The 17,060-nt window shown below is 46.1% G+C and overlaps 2 protein-coding genes across 9 annotated transcripts in view; one reads left to right on the top strand and one right to left on the bottom strand.

The window, feature by feature from the left end:
- Positions 1–1,930, bottom strand: part of LOC110515921 (general transcription factor IIE subunit 2) — a 57,236-nt gene extending 55,306 nt beyond the window's left edge. The window contains exons 1-2 of one of the 2 annotated variants that reach the window (XM_090188100.1): positions 910–1,930; positions 618–797 (exon numbers count right to left, since the gene is read on the bottom strand). In XM_090188100.1, coding sequence (XP_090044226.1) covers positions 618–774 — 157 coding nt within the window. In that variant the 5' untranslated portion in view covers positions 775–797; positions 910–1,930. The remainder of the gene's footprint in view (positions 1–617; positions 798–909) is intronic. The other variant, XM_090188098.1, reaches the window with a different exon arrangement.
- A 640-nt stretch (positions 1,931–2,570) lies between these two features.
- On the top strand, positions 2,571–16,666 carry LOC110515920 (heparan-alpha-glucosaminide N-acetyltransferase). 7 transcript variants are annotated; one of them, XM_090188088.1, is made up of 17 exons: positions 2,571–3,042; positions 5,289–5,404; positions 5,527–5,663; positions 6,463–6,581; positions 6,907–6,976; positions 7,135–7,204; positions 8,106–8,286; positions 8,436–8,466; positions 8,687–8,847; positions 9,102–9,217; positions 9,964–10,085; positions 10,999–11,125; positions 11,225–11,311; positions 12,230–12,307; positions 12,799–12,869; positions 13,910–14,022; positions 14,404–16,666. In XM_090188088.1, exons 2-17 carry the CDS (start codon positions 5,324–5,326, stop codon positions 14,583–14,585), a joined length of 1,746 nt encoding a protein of 581 aa, XP_090044214.1. In that variant the 5' UTR covers positions 2,571–3,042; positions 5,289–5,323; the 3' UTR covers positions 14,586–16,666. The 7 variants fall into 7 exon arrangements, 6 of the variants coding, with proteins under 6 accessions (XP_090044214.1, XP_090044219.1, XP_090044213.1 ...); XR_016483965.1 differs by lacking the exon at positions 2,571–3,042 and adding an exon at positions 3,599–3,969 and having other exon boundaries at positions 13,841–14,022; XM_090188087.1 differs by lacking the exon at positions 2,571–3,042 and adding an exon at positions 3,599–3,969.
- The last annotated feature ends 394 nt before the right edge of the window (positions 16,667–17,060 follow it).

Here is a 17,060-nt window from a genome sequence, read left to right as displayed (position 1 = left end):
AAACATGTTTGTAGAAAATAACACTTTCATTGTGGAATGTAGAAGCAAGCAGGTACCCAGGCTACAGATGTGACACACAATCAGCAGTATAATAGATTTCAAGACTAGGGTCGTATTCATCGGGGCACACCGTAGCAAAAAAATATTTTACAGCAAAGTTTAGGTAATCCCTCCCTGTTTCAGTCAGATTTGTTCCATTTGGTGCCGAATGAACATGACCCAAATATAAAGGATGTGTACTCACTAGTAGGAACCAGATGGATGCAAAAAGGCTGAAATGGGGGAGGAAGGGACACACCTAAATCTGTCCAATAAGAGGTGCTTGTTTTCATTTGTTGCAAAACCTTTTACTACATTTTACACTAATGAATTACACCCCAGGTTGTAGAGCCCTTCTGGGGTGTATTCATTCTTGCAGCGAAAACAGTTTACCGTTTAAGAACTAAATGGAAGCAAACCGGGCAAACGAAACTGGGAGGGACCTGTCTTAATTTGTCCAATTTAAAACTATTTTTCCTTTGAAAAATGTTTTCTATTTGGAGTAAATGGAAACCTTTTCGCAACAGACTAAACGTTTTGCAACAGGATCGGTGTAATGAATACACCCCTGGTCTTACCTGCGCCATGTTTGGACCCGGAAGCCTCCTTGTCAGCTTTGGACTTCTTCTTCTTGGAACCGCCTGACTCGGAGGCTGCAGGTCTCTTCTCAACCGTGGGCTGAGAGAGAGCCCTCTTCTTAAAGAGCTCCCGCTCTCTCAACAAGGCTGGGTCCATCCTGACACAACGTTAGACGCTAGCTACAGAAAGACAAAAAAGATATACCTCAAGGCAACACACTGTTAGGGTTGGGTCCATCCTGACACAACATTACAACGTTAGACGCTAGCTACAGAAAGACAACATATATACCTCAAGGCAACACAATGTTAGGGTTGGGTCCATCCTCTAAGTCAACATATAGCGGCATTATTAGCTCCTCAAAGACATGCACAACGTTGTTACACTTCTCAGTATATATATGGGCTGAACAACGAGCAACCTAATTATGTATTTAAGTCAATGGTTTAGACCTAGTTAGGGTGTTCACATACCATATAGCTTTTTATGATGTTCACACATTTCACATACCGTTAGCTAGCTAGGTTTACGTAGCTAATAATGGTATCACACTTGTCAAGTTGCTACTCTGATACCTAACTAGAAAGTTGTCTGACACTTCTGCCAGTACATCTAAGTGACATCACATCTTATGAGTGACAAAAAAAATAAAACTGAAAGATGTATATTAGCTTCCTAGTTGCTATTTCTTATTTTTTTTAAAGCTAGTAACCTAGCTAGTTAGACAGGTTTTTGGGTTTGCTAGCATTTAAGCTAATTTCTGGTTACCTTTTTTTCTTCAAATGTCTAATCCCCTCTTTTGGATGAACAAATATGTAAACATTTACTAGAAACACACGTTCATTAATCGTTCTGTTGGAACACTTATGCGATAGCTATTTGGGGGGCTTTTGTTTCTTTAATATCAAGCTAGCGTCTTGTCATCGTGCATTCTCCGACTTCTGCTCTGAGTTTCGACTTCCGCTCTGAGTTCGATTGATCGGTAATCGACAGCTAATCCTCGATTGTGTTGGTGCGTTCCATCCGGTCGAGCGGAGATACGAAAAGCAAGATTGCCATGTCAGCGGGTTACCAGAAATGTAGCTACTTTGAGTACGATGTCGCGGGTTGAAATGTTTTGGTCGCGGGTTTTTGGGCTACTTCTATTTTACACATCCGCCGCAATGGCATTTCTCTTGAAGAAAAATAAATAAATATATATATATTTATTTCACTGTGACCTGCCGCTGCTGACTATTAAGCAGTGAGGCAGGCTGTTGCTGAATGAGTGGTGGGGAGGTCTGTCTGTGTGTGTGTGTGTGTGTGTGTGTGTGTCGAGAGAGCGCTGCAGCAGGCAGCTGAGTCACGTGAGTGAATGAGCCATAGCAGCATTCGCGCGCACGTTGTGATAACTTCACAAATATTTCTAACACATTTTTCAATAAAACATATCAAAGTACCCGCTATAAGTGATGCGTATCAACACTAGAAAACTACTTTAGAAAACGACTTTAGGCGCACTAAGCACTAAAGCGCATTAGTTACATTCGGTCGGAGGTGGTTTAAACTGCATTCTACAATGTCGACTTTACTTTGAAGGAAACCTGTATCAAAGCGATGGGTTGTACACATACTCCGTTATTGGGTCTGGAGCACTGCACAAGTGGAAATTTGAAATGGAAGTTTATGGAACGCCCTCTGTGCTTCTGTTTATGGGAGAAGAAGAACAATTCCACAATGAAACTAACATTAAATGTGGAGAATGATACATTTGTATACGTTGTCATCAAGTAGCCTATTCATTTATATGCCATTGTAAGGCTACTGTAAATATGTTGAAATTGTGATATCACTGGAGTCATTTACAAGTCAGTTTTCGCCCCTTAGTTTAACCTACCAGGAGCTGGCAAACCGATTTAAAAAAATGCCTATGACGTCAGTTTATGGTTGTTGTAGCCTTGTGTTATTATGTCATTATTAACGGCCATGTTGAAGTCTGTCCATTTGAACTAACCATGCTGCTAAATCTTTCAGTTTACATCTAGCCTCGGCTACTATCTGAAATGAGATGTTAGGCCTATCTGAGGCTATAGGCTAGCTGCATCTATCTAAGCAAACCATGGCAAAATGGAATTTGCCTACAATCCTAAACCCAGATTTTAGTCAGTAACATAAACCTATTGTAAAGAAAAGTAAATCTCACAAAATATACCATTTATAACAGTTTGTGTTCTTCACATCTGGCACAATTGCCAGAAGATATACTCTTTTTTTTTTTAAGTTCGTGTTTCTTGCTCAGAGATTTCGAGATCCTCTGTCCAACTTTCGTCACTCAAACTCTCCTGTCGGATTGATCTGTAGTTATGCACATGCGCAAAAGGGATTTATTTACAATCATAGCAGTCAAAGGATTTTAATCGACATCCATTGATGGACAATGATCTGGTGAGTTTAATAAAAGCAAATCTTATTTTCTCTTGCGACATATTCAAATTCTCTATTATGTCACATTTGCTGGTAATATATATATATTTTTTATTGAAAACCGAATTTTGCTTCTTATTTCGTCATTACAAGCTACGTCGATATTCCTTCTTAGCTAATTCACTTGATAACATTATGGGAAAATATGGCAACTCCTCTCTTGCTCAGATACAATTTGTATTTCTACTCAATTATCCATACTGGCTAATGATTATAACTGTGATTCTGTTCCAACCATTAATTCATACTTTGTTGTGCCCCTGGCCTGAGAAGATGGAAGTTAAATATGTAGATAGATGTCGAAGGCTAATGTTAAATAGCTAACGTTGACCATGAATGGAAGCGATGCTAGCGAGCAAGCATTTTAGCCAGGTAGCCTTGGACAACAAAACATAAAAGCGGGTACTGTATGACAGAGTGATAGAGCATTTCATCAACATGAAAGAGAGGAGGATGACATTTGCTTTTCTCTAAAAGTAGGTTGAGTCAACATGTGTTTCTACTTGCACGAACGCGTACACACACACACAACACACACACACACAAATCAGGACTATGGACATGGCTTCCCAAGTGATTTTACACACGCACGGCTACTGGAAATCGCACAGATTCTCACTCATCACGAGTTGATTGCCGTGCAGCACCGTTATGTAATCGTACTTTGACCCTCCTCGCTCCCACTAGCATGTAAAAAACAAGGTGGGATCGGAAGTGTTATGGAAAGAGGCAAAATAAAGAGAAAACACAAAGGCATATATTCGGGCGGTGGGGTCTGGGAGGGAAGGGAGAAAAACATCAACATGGCACAGCCAGAAAAACATTACAAGGTGTTTTTCCTAGCAGTGATTGCTTTGCTGGTTGCCATTTGCCTGGCAGAAATCCCCTGTAAGTAAAATGATGAATAGTTCATTATATCGATCTGTGTTAGTTAACAACAACAACAACCTCCCAGTGCTAACGTTAGTTATCGAGCTAAACAATAGGAAAACTCACTATTTTGTCTGAAAATTTATGCCACAAATGATTGAAATGACTCAATTCGGGGGTTTCATTTCCTCGTCTGGTCGTAAGAAGCGACAGATGCGGTAGTGACAACAGTAGCTAATGCTAATGCTAACTTAGGGAATCTCCTATCAACTACAATGGTGTGTAGTTAATGTTACCTTGGACAATGTCAGCCGGTTTAGCTAACAGCCCTGTATCACAGCACCGTTTAAACCTCCCGGCTCCTCGGGGAGAGTTATTTATTCCACTTCTAGGAGAAGCGGATTAATAAATCACATGATATCGGGAGAGTGTGAAAGCCATAACGTCATGCCTCCCTCCCCTCTGTCGAGGTTCAGTAACTAGCGGCAGTCTGAAGGCTGTTGACTTGAGCCTAGTCTTGGCTAGCTAGCTACCGATCACATTGGTTTAGAGGCTGACTTCCTGGTAAGTACTGTGCATGCCAAAATGAGGACAGTGATATTTGAAGGATAGTCTACAGCGGGAGTTTATTTTTTATTCGAGGTAAACGGTTGTCAACAACGAGGAGAGTAGTGGTCACTAAGCAGCTACTGCAGTGTAGGCCTACACTGATGGACCATTGTACACGGTCTATCTAGACTAGAAATGTGTGTCTCAGCGTAAATATAAGCCTCTATGTACGCCACTGCTCATCAAAGACTGTGTGACTATTCTTATCAGATCTGCGGTGTCTCACGAGCTTTCTCTGTCTCTCTCTCTCTCTGTCTCTCTCTGTGTGTCATCTCTGTCTCTCTCTGTGTGTGTGTCATCTCTCTCTCTCTCTCTGTGTGTGTGTCTTTCTCTCTCTCTCTGTCTGTGTGTCTCTCTCTCTCTCTCTCTCTGTGTCTCTCTGTCTCTGTGTGTCTCTCTGTCTCTCTGTGTGTGTCTTTCTCTCTCTCTCTCTCTCTGTCTCTGTGTGTCTTTCTCTCTCTCTCTCTCTCTCTCTCTCTCTCTGTCTCTGTGTGTGTCTTTCTCTCTCTCTCTCTCTCTGTCTCTGTCTGTGTGTGTCTTTCTCTCTCTCTCTCTCTCTCTCCCTGTGTCACTCGCTGTCTCTTTGTCTCTGTGTGTCTTTCTCTCTCTCTCTCTCTCTCTCTCTCTGTGTCTGTCTCTGTGTGTGTGTGTCTCTCTCTCTCTCTCTCTCTCTCTGTCTCTCTCTCTGTGTGTCTCTCTCTGTCTCTTTGTCTGTGTGTGTTCTCCAGTATGCCACCCCCGGCATAAGACTGCAGTAGTAAAGATGGACGAGGCCTCTCTCACTGTGAACAATGAGCTGGACGCTGAGATGGTCGTTAGCTGGCTATCAGACCACTGCTATCAGGTAAGACTGGCCTTTACTGCTGTTTCTATCACACACACACACACACACACACACACACACACACACACACACACACACGCACACACACACACTGTTGTCGTCATTGTGCTCCTGGGCTCCAGTGTGTGTACCAGCCCCTGGGTGTGGTGCCAGCGGGACCTGGACCAGGCTTAACCAGCTCAGTGGACTTCACCGTGGGCACACAGCATGGCATCACCCTGCAGCTCAACAGCAGCCCCGTCAGCCTGGAACTCTGCACGTAAGTACACACACACACACACACCACCGAGAGCTCGACCTATCAACCCTACCACTACTAACTAACCAACTACCACTCCTGGCCCTATGTCCAGACCCTATATAGTGAACTACTTTAGAACAGGGCCCTATTCCCTATATAGTGAACTTCTAGTGACCAGAGCCCTATTCCCTATATAGTGCACTACTTTAGACCAGAGTCCTATTCCCTATATAGTGACCTACTTTAGACCAGGGCCCTATTCCCTATATAGTGAACTACTTTAGACCAGAGACCTATTCCCTATATAGTGCACTACTTTAGACCAGAGACCTATTCCCTATATAGTGCACTACTTTAGACCAGAACCCTATTCCCTATATAGTGAACTACTTTAGACCAGAGGCCGATTCCCTATATAGTGCACTACTTTAAACCAGAGCCCGATTCCCTATATAGTGCACTACTTTAGACCAGAGCCCTATTCCCTATATAGTGCACTACTTTAGACCAGAGCCCTATTCCCTATATAGTGCACTACTTTAGACCAGAGCCCTATTCCCTATATAGTGCACTACTTTAAACCAGAGCCCGATTCCCTATATAGTGCACTACTTTAGACCAGGGCTCTACTAAAGTAGTGCACTATATAGGGATAAGGATACCGTTTGGGACTCACACTTTTATTATAGATCTGAAAGTATTGGACCTCAGTGTCTACAGCTGGATTTTGGACTGTGGGGTATAATTCAATTAAATACGATATCTAGGAAGTACAAAGAACACACTCACTGGTAGTAGTTTCCTGTCTCCTCCCCAGGGTTCATTACCACTTTTGGGAGCATGGTAACTACTCTCTGTGGGTCAAGAACCTGAACGACTCCTCAGTGGTCAACTGTTCCATGATCACTGACACAGAAACCGTCAACAGCTACCTGCGTGAGTACTCACCCACTCACTCACTCACTCACTCACTCACTCACTCACACATACACTCACACATACACTCACACATACACTCACTCCACTCACTCACTCCACTCACTCACTCACACATACACTCACACATACACTCACACATACACTCACTCACACATACACTCACACATACACTCACTCACTCATTCACTCACTCACTCACACATACACTCACTCACACATACACTCACTCACTCACTCACACATACACTCACTCACTCACTCACTGATGTTTATGCTCTGAAACCATTATCTTGAACAATAAAATGCCTTTCTGTCCTTAAAGCCATCATGGTGGCCTTTCTGTTGTTCACGGGACTGGCTATACTGTCTGCTATCGGAGCTACTGTCATGGGGTACGTTTGGATTACTTTAGAAAACATAAACACACGTTTCCATTTACTATGTTTGTTTACTGTATGTCATCCCGTTGTCTTGAGCCATTTTGCCTTTCTGTGTGGAGAGATGATCGGAGGCTTCTCCTAATCGATTGGTTATGTCTTGTATGGCACAGGCTGGACGTGGTGAAGAATCTGATGTTCCGATTGGGCAACTCCATGGAAACTGAGAGGCTCATCAACTCAGTGAGTCTCTGTGGTGTTCATTCCCCAGACTTAGTTCTAGAACGGGGGGTCGCTACAGTTGATCGGAGGGGTCGGGGGGGGTCGCTAGAGTTGATCGGGGAGGGGTCGCTAGAGTTGATCGGAGGGGGTCGCTAGAGTTGATCGGAGGGGGTCGCTAGAGTTGATCGGAGGGGGTCGCTAGAGTTGATCGGAGGGGGTCGCTAGAGTTGATCGGAGGGGGTCGCTAGAGTTGATCGGAGGGGGTCGCTAGAGTTGATCGGAGGGGGTCGCTAGAGTTGATCGGAGGGGGTCGCTAGAGTTGATCGGGGAGGGGGTCGCTAGAGTTGATCGGGGAGGGGTCGCTAGAGTTGATCGGGGAGGGGTCGCTAGAGTTGATCGGGGAGGGGTCGCTAGAGTTGATCGGGGAGGGGTCGCTAGAGTTGATCGGGGAGGGGTCGCTAGAGTTGATCGGGGAGGGGTCGCTAGAGTTGATCGGGGAGGGGTCGCTAGAGTTGATCGGGGAGGGGTCGCTAGAGTTGATCGGGGAGGGGTCGCTAGAGTTGATCGGGGAGGGGTCGCTACAGTTGATCGGAGGGGTCAGAGGGGTCGCTAGAGTTGATCGGGGAGGGGTCGCTGCAGTTGATCGGGGAGGGGTCGCTATAGTTGATCGGGGAGGGGTCGCTAGAGTTGATCGGGGAGGGGTCGCTAGAGTTGATCGGGGAGGGGTCGCTGCAGTTGAGGGGAGTTTGTGTTCTTTTGCTGGGTTCAGAGTTATATTTTCTTCTCAACGTGGCTGAACTATGCTCCTAAAGCATCGTTCAATATCCTTGGTCCTGGAGAGCTAATACTATACAGGGTATGCAGGCTTTTGTTCCCGCCCAGCACGAACACCTTTTTGACTTCCTCTCCCCTTTCCTCCTAGGACCTGGGGTTTCCATGCAGGACGGTGGAGACGGCCACAGACACCATCCTCCCCAGCCCCGCCACCCCCAGCCGGAGGCTCCGATCCCTGGACACTTTCAGAGGGCTGTCCCTGGTCGTCATGGTGTTTGTGAACTACGGAGGAGGGAGGTACTGGTTCTTCAGACACGAGAGCTGGAACGGTGAGTCCCACCATTCTGAATAGGGAAAATGTTACGTCCACACTTCTGGTGGTTTTTAGCGGGGTCCCGGAGATCCAACAATATGTTCAGGAAAAATTAGACGACTGCGTTGTTAAAATGACAAAAAAAAAATCCCCCTCTCTTCACAGGACTCACAGTTGCTGATTTGGTCTTTCCCTGGTAATATCAGTTTTTATATTTTGTATTTAAAGACTAAATGTATCGTCTTTTTATTGAGGAAATCTAACTTTGCTCCAGAGGAGGAAACTGTGTGCCTCTAGTGAAGTGTATGTCTATTTCTGTATCTCTGTGTGTCTCTCTGTGTCTCTCTCTCTGTCTCTCTGTGTGTCTCTCTCTCTGTCTCTCTCTGTGTCTCTCTCTCTCTGTGTGTCTCTCTCAGGTTTGTGTTCATCATGGGCACATCTATATCCCTGTCTGTCAGCTCAGCCCTGCGGTGTGGTTTGTCACGTTTCTCTCTGTTCACCAAGGCAGTTTGGAGGAGTGTTCAGCTCTTCCTCATAGGACTCCTCATCATCAACCCCAACTACTGCCAGGGACCACGTCAGTACACACACACACACACACACACACACACACACACACACACACACACACACAGACATACACGCACACGTACAAATGCACACACACACACGTCCGTACACACACACACACACACACACACACACGTACGTACAGACACACACACACGTACACACACACACACACACACTTACGTACAGACACACACACGTGCTCACTCCTTTACAATGTTTCACTCTTCTAAACTGTGTGTGTGTGTGTGTATACTACAGTATCATGGGACTCCCTGCGTATCCCTGGCGTGCTTCAACGTCTGGCCTTCTCCTATCTCGTGGTGGTCTCTCTGGACCTCTGTGTGGCCTGGAACAGCCTGGACAACCTTCCTGTGGTCAGTCTCAGAATACACCTCATTATATACTCATAGAATGAACCGGACCTCTGTAAATAAACTGTTATTATACTGTTATAACACACGTCACCATGTTATAACCATGTCTGGATCTGTGTGTGGTCAGAAACCGCCTGGACAACCTACCCGTGGTCAGACCAGCCTTATGACCCCGTGGTCAGACCAGCCTCATGACCCCGTGGTCAGACCAGCCTCACGACCCCGTGGTCAGACCAGCCTCACGACCCCGTGGTCAGACCAGCCTCACGACCCCGTGGTCAGACCAGCCTCACGACCCCGTGGTCAGACCAGCCTCACGACCCCGTGGTCAGACCAGCCTCACGACCCCGTGGTCAGACCAGCCTCACGACCCCGTGGTCAGACCAGCCTCACGACCCCGTGGTCAGACCAGCATTACGACCCCGTGGTCAGACCAGCCTCACGACCCCGTGGTCAGACCAGCCTCACGACCCCGTGGTCAGACCAGCCTCACGACCCCGTGGTCAGACCAGCCTCACGACCCCGTGGTCAGACCAGCCTCACGACCCCGTGGTCAGACCAGCCTCACGACCCCGTGGTCAGACCAGCCTTATGACCCCGTGGTCAGACCAGCCTTATGACCCTGTGGTCAGACCAGCCTTCCATTTCACTTGGTGTTAATGTTGAGCTGTCTGCTGGTCGGTGTTGTTTCCATAGTGACCAAAAATGCTTGTTTTGTTTTGGTGTTGTTTTGTTTTTTTACCCAGGATGCTTGGTGGTACTCTGCTCGTGAGTTCCTGCTCTACTGGCCAGCCTGGCTGTGTGTGGTCGTCTTGGAAACCGTGTGGCTCTGTCTCACCTTCCTGCTCCCTGTTCCTGACTGCCCAAGGTGAGTTCAGAGGGAAGACTATGGCCGTGAACACATTGAGACAACACAGTTTCAGTGGGAGTCGTCTGTCGCAGGATGAATGACAACTGTTAGGTTGTTATTGTTCAGAGTAAATAACTCACGGACACTAGATAAGCTTTAACCAGGTTTAATTATCCCCAAATTACAGCTGTAATTCAGACAACCCAACATTTCTCACACCACAGATATGTATATCCCACCTAAGACACTCCTCCTCCTCTCCAATCCTTACATCTTATGGTTCTACAGGAAGAGAGAAACAGGATTCCAAACCATAATTAGTTACTGTCTTTAAGAGAATCTGTCCTCACCTCCTGACCTCAACCCCTCCTTCATCTAATCCACAGATGTCTGTCTGTCTGTCTCACTGGTATCAACACGGTGCTCTGCTCCCATCCCGCCCAACACATTCCACAGCCATCTGTCTTTCTACAGAGAACCATTCACTTCTGACATAAAACCCAGTCTCTTTCACTCCTAATATTCCATGCTTCTTCTCTATCAATATCGAATCGAATCAATATAGAATCGAAACAATATCGAATCGAATCAATATCGTATTGAATCAATATCGAATCAATATCGAATCGAATCAATATCGTATTGAATCAATATCGAATCAATATCGAATCAATATCGAATCGAATCAATATCCAACCGAATCAATCGAATCAATATCGAATCGAATTAATATCGAATCCAACACAACGGATATGATTTTCCAGTATTTACATATGCCTCGTCTGACAGTAGTTGCCTTGAGTTGTACTGCTGACGGACGATGATATAGTTCATATATGATTGAATCCATGTCCATGAGTCTGAGGGTGGCCGGAGGTGATCGGAAGTAGGAGATAAATCCTCCACTAACCATCATCTTCTCTCTCCTTAGTGGTTATTTGGGCCCGGGTGGTATTGGGGACATGGGCCAGTACCCAAACTGCACTGGGGGAGCAGCTGGATATGTAGACCGTTGGCTACTGGGAGAGAACCACATCTACCAAACCCCTTCCTCACGGGTGAGTGAAACGCCGACTTGTTTCAGGCAACAAAGATAAAAAAAAACACTTTCTGCAGGTGGGTGGTTTCTCTCGTAACGTGGCGCGTTCATTCTTCAGGTGATCTACAAGTCTCACCTGCCCTTTGATCCAGAGGGAGTCCTTGGCAGCATCAACTCTGTCCTCATGGCTTTCCTGGGATTACAGGTCACTGCAATTATCATTCACTATCTCGCTCTGTCAGCTGTCTCTCTTGTCTCTTTCTTTTGCTGTCTGTCTGTCTGTCTCAACACTCCTTCTCTGCATCCAAACTAATCTGTCTATCTGTTTCTGTCTCTCTGTTTCTGTCTCTCTGTTTCTGTCTCTCTGTTTCTGTCTGTCTGTCTCTGTCTGTCTCTGTCTGTCTCTGTCTGTCTGTCTGTCTGTCTGTCTGTCTGTGTCTCTGTCTGTCTGTCTGTCTGTGTCTGTCTGTCTGTCTGTCTGTCTGTCTGTCTGTCTGTCTGTCTGTCTGTCTGTGTGTATGTGTGTCTGTCTGTCTGTCTGTCTGTCTGTCTGTGTGTATGTGTGTCTGTCTGTCTGTTTCTGTCTGTCTGTCTGTCCTGTCTGTCTGTCTGTCTGTCTGTCTGTCTGTCTGTCTGTCTGTCTGTCTGTCTGTCTGTCTGTCTGTCTGTCTGTCTGTCTGTCTGTCTGTCTGTCTGTCTGTCTGTCTGTCTGTCTCAACACTCCTTCTCTGCATCCAAACTAATCTGTCTGTCTGTCTGTCTGTCTGTCTGTCTGTCTGTCTGTCTGTCTGTCTGTCTCAACACTCCTTCTCTGCATCCAAACTAATCTGTCTGTCTGTCTGTCTGTCTGTCTGTCTGTCTGTCTGTCTGTCTGTCTGTGTCTGTCTGTCTGTCTGTCTCAACACTCCTTCTCTGCATCCAAACTAATCTGTGTTTCTCTCACACATTCCTTCCCTTGTTCCTTCTCTTTCCAGTGGTTCTGTTTCTACACTACCAGACCGATGTGTGGAGTTGCAGACGTGGAGTTGCATGTTTCAGCCTAACTGAATGGATCCGTCTAATGTAATAACTGGGATTAACTTTGAGGGTCCATTTTTTTTTTGTCCCTGATATCTGAATCCAGGCAGGAAAGATTCTCCTCCACTACAAGGATCAGCATTCCAGTATAATGGCCCGGTTCCTCATATGGAGCCTGGTTCTGGTGAGACGACCACATTGTTGTTTGTCATTACTGTATTAGCTGTTTGGTATGTAGCCTTGGTCTGTCACGCAGCCTTGGTCTATCGGGCAGCCTTGGTACAGCCTTGGTCTTTCGCGCAGCCTTGGTACAGCCTCGGTCTTTCGCGCAGCCTTGGTACAGCCTCGGTCTGTCGCGCAGCCTTGGTACAGCCTCGGTCTGTCACACAGCCTTGGTACAGCCTTGGTCTGTCACGCAGCCTTGGTACAGCCTTGGTCTGTCACGCAAGCCTTGGTACAGCCTTGGTCTATCGGGCAGCCTTGGTACAGCCTCGGTCTGTCGCGCAGCCTTGGTCTATCGGGCAGCCTTGGTATATTGCATCTTTTATCAGACTAAACCTCTCCATATGTCTCCATATGACAACACTGAGACATAGTAACATAGTATTTCCGTCCTCACCGTGCCTGTATGTTCCCGGTCAGCGTGATGATGTATCTAAATGTTTATCTCTCCAGGGAATCCTATCAGCCGTTCTGACCAAATGTTCACTAAATGAAGGCTTCATCCCCATCAACAAGAATCTATGGTAAGGAGACCAGACCTCTTATAATGCAGTTTAACACTCCCAGGGCCAGTTTCCTGGACACTGATTTACATCTAGTCCTGGACTAAAGAGCACTTTGAATGAAGACTTTTCATTGAGCATGTTTCTTGGTCCAGGACTAGTTTGAGGCTAATCTGTGTGCGGGAAACTGGCCCTTGATATTTCCTAGTAGGGCCGAGACAATACTCTTTACTGTCGTGGCAAGAACACAGAAAACAAAGCTGATTTACCTTCTTTAGGAAAACAGCCCTGATGTTGGAAAACAGCCCTGATGTTGGAAAACAGCCCTGATGTTGGAAACAAACATCATTATGATGGAAAAGAGCCCTGATGTTGGAAACAAACAGCCCTGATGTTGGGAAACAGCCCTGATGTTGGAAACAAACATCATTATGATGGAAAAGAGCCCTGATGTTGGAAACAAACATCATTATGATGGAAAAGAGCCCTGATGTTGGAAACAAACAGCCCTGATGTTGGGAAACAGCCCTGATGTTGGAAACAAACATCATTATGTTGGGAAACAGCCCTGATGTTGGGAAACAGCCCTGATGTTGGGAAACAGCCCTGATGTTGGTGGGAAACAGCCCTGATGTTGGAAACAAACAGCCCTGATGTTGGAAACAAACAGCCCTGATGTTGGAAAACAGCCCTGATGTTGGAAACAAACAGCCCTGATGTTGGAAACAAACAGCCCTGATGTTGGAAACAAACAGCCCTGATGTTGGGAAACAGCCCTGATGTTGGGAAACAGCCCTGATGTTGGAAAACAGCCCTGATGTTGGGAAACAGCCCTGATGTTGGAAAACAGCCCTGATGTTGGGAAACAAAACATCATTATGTCATCCGGAGTCACACTGTATTTGTTCTCCAAGCTACAGCACCCCATATTTTACATCCGGCAGGTTTTTAAAGCACCAAACAGTTTTAGCTTTGTGTTTTTTTTATTTTAGTTACCATGGCGATACTGGAATCATCCGTGTTAATGGTGTGGAATAACCGACCTCTGAGTTGTCTGTCAGGTCTCTCTCCTACGTGACCACCCTGGCGTGTTTTGCCTTGCTGCTCCTGGTGTTGATCTACTACACAGTAGATGTGAAGAGGTGGTGGTCTGGGGCGCCCTTCTACTACCCCGGTGAGAACTAGTTCTGTGTCAGCACCTCTGCTTTGACAGATATATACAGATATACAGATATATATTTATTTCAATCTGCTTATATAGAAATGTAACACGTAGATCTGACAACGATCCCTATTCTGCGTGACGGGTGAATCACGTCTGTTCTAAACTATAAATTTCTATCTTAAAATTGTTTACGCAACTCCCTGAACAATCCCTTTGACCCCTGTGCTCTAATCCTGACCTTTGACCCCTGTGCTCTAATCCTGACCTTTGACCCCTTGTGCTCTAATCCTGACCTTTGACCCATGTGCTCTAATCCTGACCTTTGACCCCTTGTGCTCTAATCCTGACCTTTGACCCCTTGTGCTCTAATCCTGACCTTTGACCCCCCAGGTATGAACTCCATCCTGGTGTACGTGGGCCACGAGGTCCTGGAGGAGTACTTCCCATTCCGCTGGCGCATGACCGACAGCCAATCCCACGCAGAGCACCTGACCCAGAACCTATTGGCCACTTCCTGCTGGGTCCTCATCTCCTTCCTGCTGTACAGGAAGAACATCTTCTGGAAGATCTAGAGGGCCAGGACGCGTTTCAAATAGTCTTTCTTCAAGTCCTCTAAAGATTTAGGGGGAAGGTCTGAAGAGGCCGGGCTGCGTCTCATAAGTATTTTCTCAGGTCTTTCTGAAGGATCTACTCTCCTCAATTCCTTGTGTCCTTTAACCAACGATCCACTCACTGGGAGATGTCGAGCTGGGCCGTATCTCAATAGTCTCCTCAATTCCTTGTGTCCTTTAACCAACGATCCACTCACTGGGAGATGTCGAGCAGGGCCGTATCTCAATAGTCTCCTCAATTCCTTGTGTTCTTTAACCAACGATCCACTCACTGGGAGATGTCGAGCTGGGCCGTATCTCAATAGTCTCCTCAATTCCTTGTGTCCTTTAACCAACGATCCACTCACTGGGAGATGTCGAGCTGGGCCGTATCTCAATAGTCTCCTCAATTCCTTGTATCCTTTAACCAACGATCCACTCACTGGGAGATGTCGAGCTGGGCCGTATCTCAATAGTCTCCTCAATTCCTTGTGTCCTTTAACCAACGATCCACTCACTGGGAGATGTCGAGCTGGGCCGTATCTCAATAGTCTCCTCAATTCCTTGTGTCCTTTAACCAACGATCCACTCACTGGGAGATGTCGAGCTGGGCCGTATCTCAATAGTCTCCTCAATTCCTTGTGTCCTTTAACCAACGATCCACTCACTGGGAGATGTCGAGCAGGGCCGTATCTCAATAGTCTCCTCAATTCCTTGTGTTCTTTAACCAACGATCCACTCACTGGGAGATGTCGAGCTGGGCCGTATCTCAATAGTCTCCTCAATTCCTTGTGTCCTTTAACCAACGATCCACTCACTGGGAGATGTCGAGCTGGGCCGTATCTCAATAGTCTCCTCAATTCCTTGTATCCTTTAACCAACGATCCACTCACTGGGAGATGTCGAGCTGGGCCGTATCTCAATAGTCTCCTCAATTCCTTGTGTCCTTTAACCAACGATCCACTCACTGGGAGATGTCGAGCTGGGCCGTATCTCAATAGTCTCCTCAATTCCTTGTGTCCTTTAACCAACGATCCACTCACTGGGAGATGTCGAGCAGGGCCGTATCTCAATAGTCTCCTCAATTCCTTGTGTTCTTTAACCAACGATCCACTCACTGGGAGATGTCGAGCAGGGCCGTATCTCAATAGTCTCCTCAATTCCTTGTGTCCTTTAACCAACGATCCACTCACTGGGAGATGTCGAGCAGGGCCGTATCTCAATAGTCTCCTCAATTCCTTGTGTCCTTTAACCAACGATCCACTCACTGGGAGATGTCGAGCTGGGCCGTATCTCAATAGTCTCCTCAATTCCTTGTATCCTTTCTCCAGCTTCCTTTTTAAAAAAAGGGAATAGTGTAAAGCGTTTCCTCTCCTTGTTTCCTTTCCTCGTGTGCTCTCCTTGCATGACGCTGATGTTTTTGAGAAGGGAACATAATCACTCAGGAAAAGGCTGGTCTGGGATTGTATACAAGAGACACGGAAACTCTAGAAAGCATGATTACCATTTTTCTGCTCATCAAATCAAATGTTATTAGTCCCATGCGCCGAATACAACAGGCGTGGACCTTACCGTGAAATGCTGAATACAACAGGCGTGGTGGACCTTACCGTGAAATGCCGAATACAACAGGCGTGGTGCACCTTACCGTGAAATGCTGAATACAACAGGCGTGGTGGACCTTACCGTGAAATGCCGAATACAACAGGCGTGGTGGACCTTACCGTGAAATGCTGAATACAACAGGCGTGGTGGACCTTACCGTGAAATGCCGAATACAACAGGCGTGGTGGACCTTACCGTGAAATGCCGAATACAACAGGCGTGGTGGACCTTACCGTGAAATGCTGAATACAACAGGCGTGGGTGGACCTTACCGTGAAATGTTTACTTACGAGCCCGTAACCAAAAATACAGTTCCAAGAAAATGGAGTTGATGGAAACAATGCTACAGGCTCTGGTCTACGCTACACTGTAACTACGGACACACAGGTCAGAGGTCACTGGGATGAGTGTGACATACATGTGGGATCAAACTGGACTTCACAAAAAAAAAAAATAGAGTGTACAGCTAAACCGGTATGGAATAGTGTACCATGGATAATACCAATGTGTTGATTGTCGTTTGTGCGAGTACGAGCACCTGTTTGTTCTCTTGGGACTGAAACTACCAATGCCAGACAGTTGAAATAACTTGTACTAATTAATGACATTGTCTTTTTGTGTTTGTATTTTTATTGCCAAAGTCATCGAGGAAATGAATGACGGCTGAACCAACCCGCAAACCTATCTGTATGTGTACATTTCATGGGTCATTCCACAAATTCAGTGCCTTTTTCAGAAGTGTAAAAAAAAAAAAAAAAAAAAGTTTGATTTCACCTCACTTTAATATTGTCATAAAGAGCTCATATTCAACATCATCACATGTTTTCCCCATCTCAAGAGTACTACAGTAGG

Source organism: Oncorhynchus mykiss, chromosome 10, assembly GCF_057628025.1.
Source record: "Oncorhynchus mykiss isolate SJ-2025 chromosome 10, ASM5762802v1, whole genome shotgun sequence".
NCBI lineage: Eukaryota > Metazoa > Chordata > Actinopteri > Salmoniformes > Salmonidae > Oncorhynchus > Oncorhynchus mykiss.
This window is presented reverse-complemented; position numbering and strand designations above follow the sequence as displayed.

Coding starts and splice junctions, on each gene's coding strand:
- LOC110515920 (XM_090188087.1), top strand. CDS start 3,801: ATGGAAAGAGGCAAAATAAAGAGAAAACACAAAGGCATATATTCGGGC. Junction 5,664..6,462: donor GTCAGCCTGGAACTCTGCAC/GTAAGTACACAC, acceptor TCTCCTCCCCAG/GGTTCATTACCACTTTTGGG. Junction 6,582..6,906: donor AACCGTCAACAGCTACCTGC/GTGAGTACTCAC, acceptor CTGTCCTTAAAG/CCATCATGGTGGCCTTTCTG.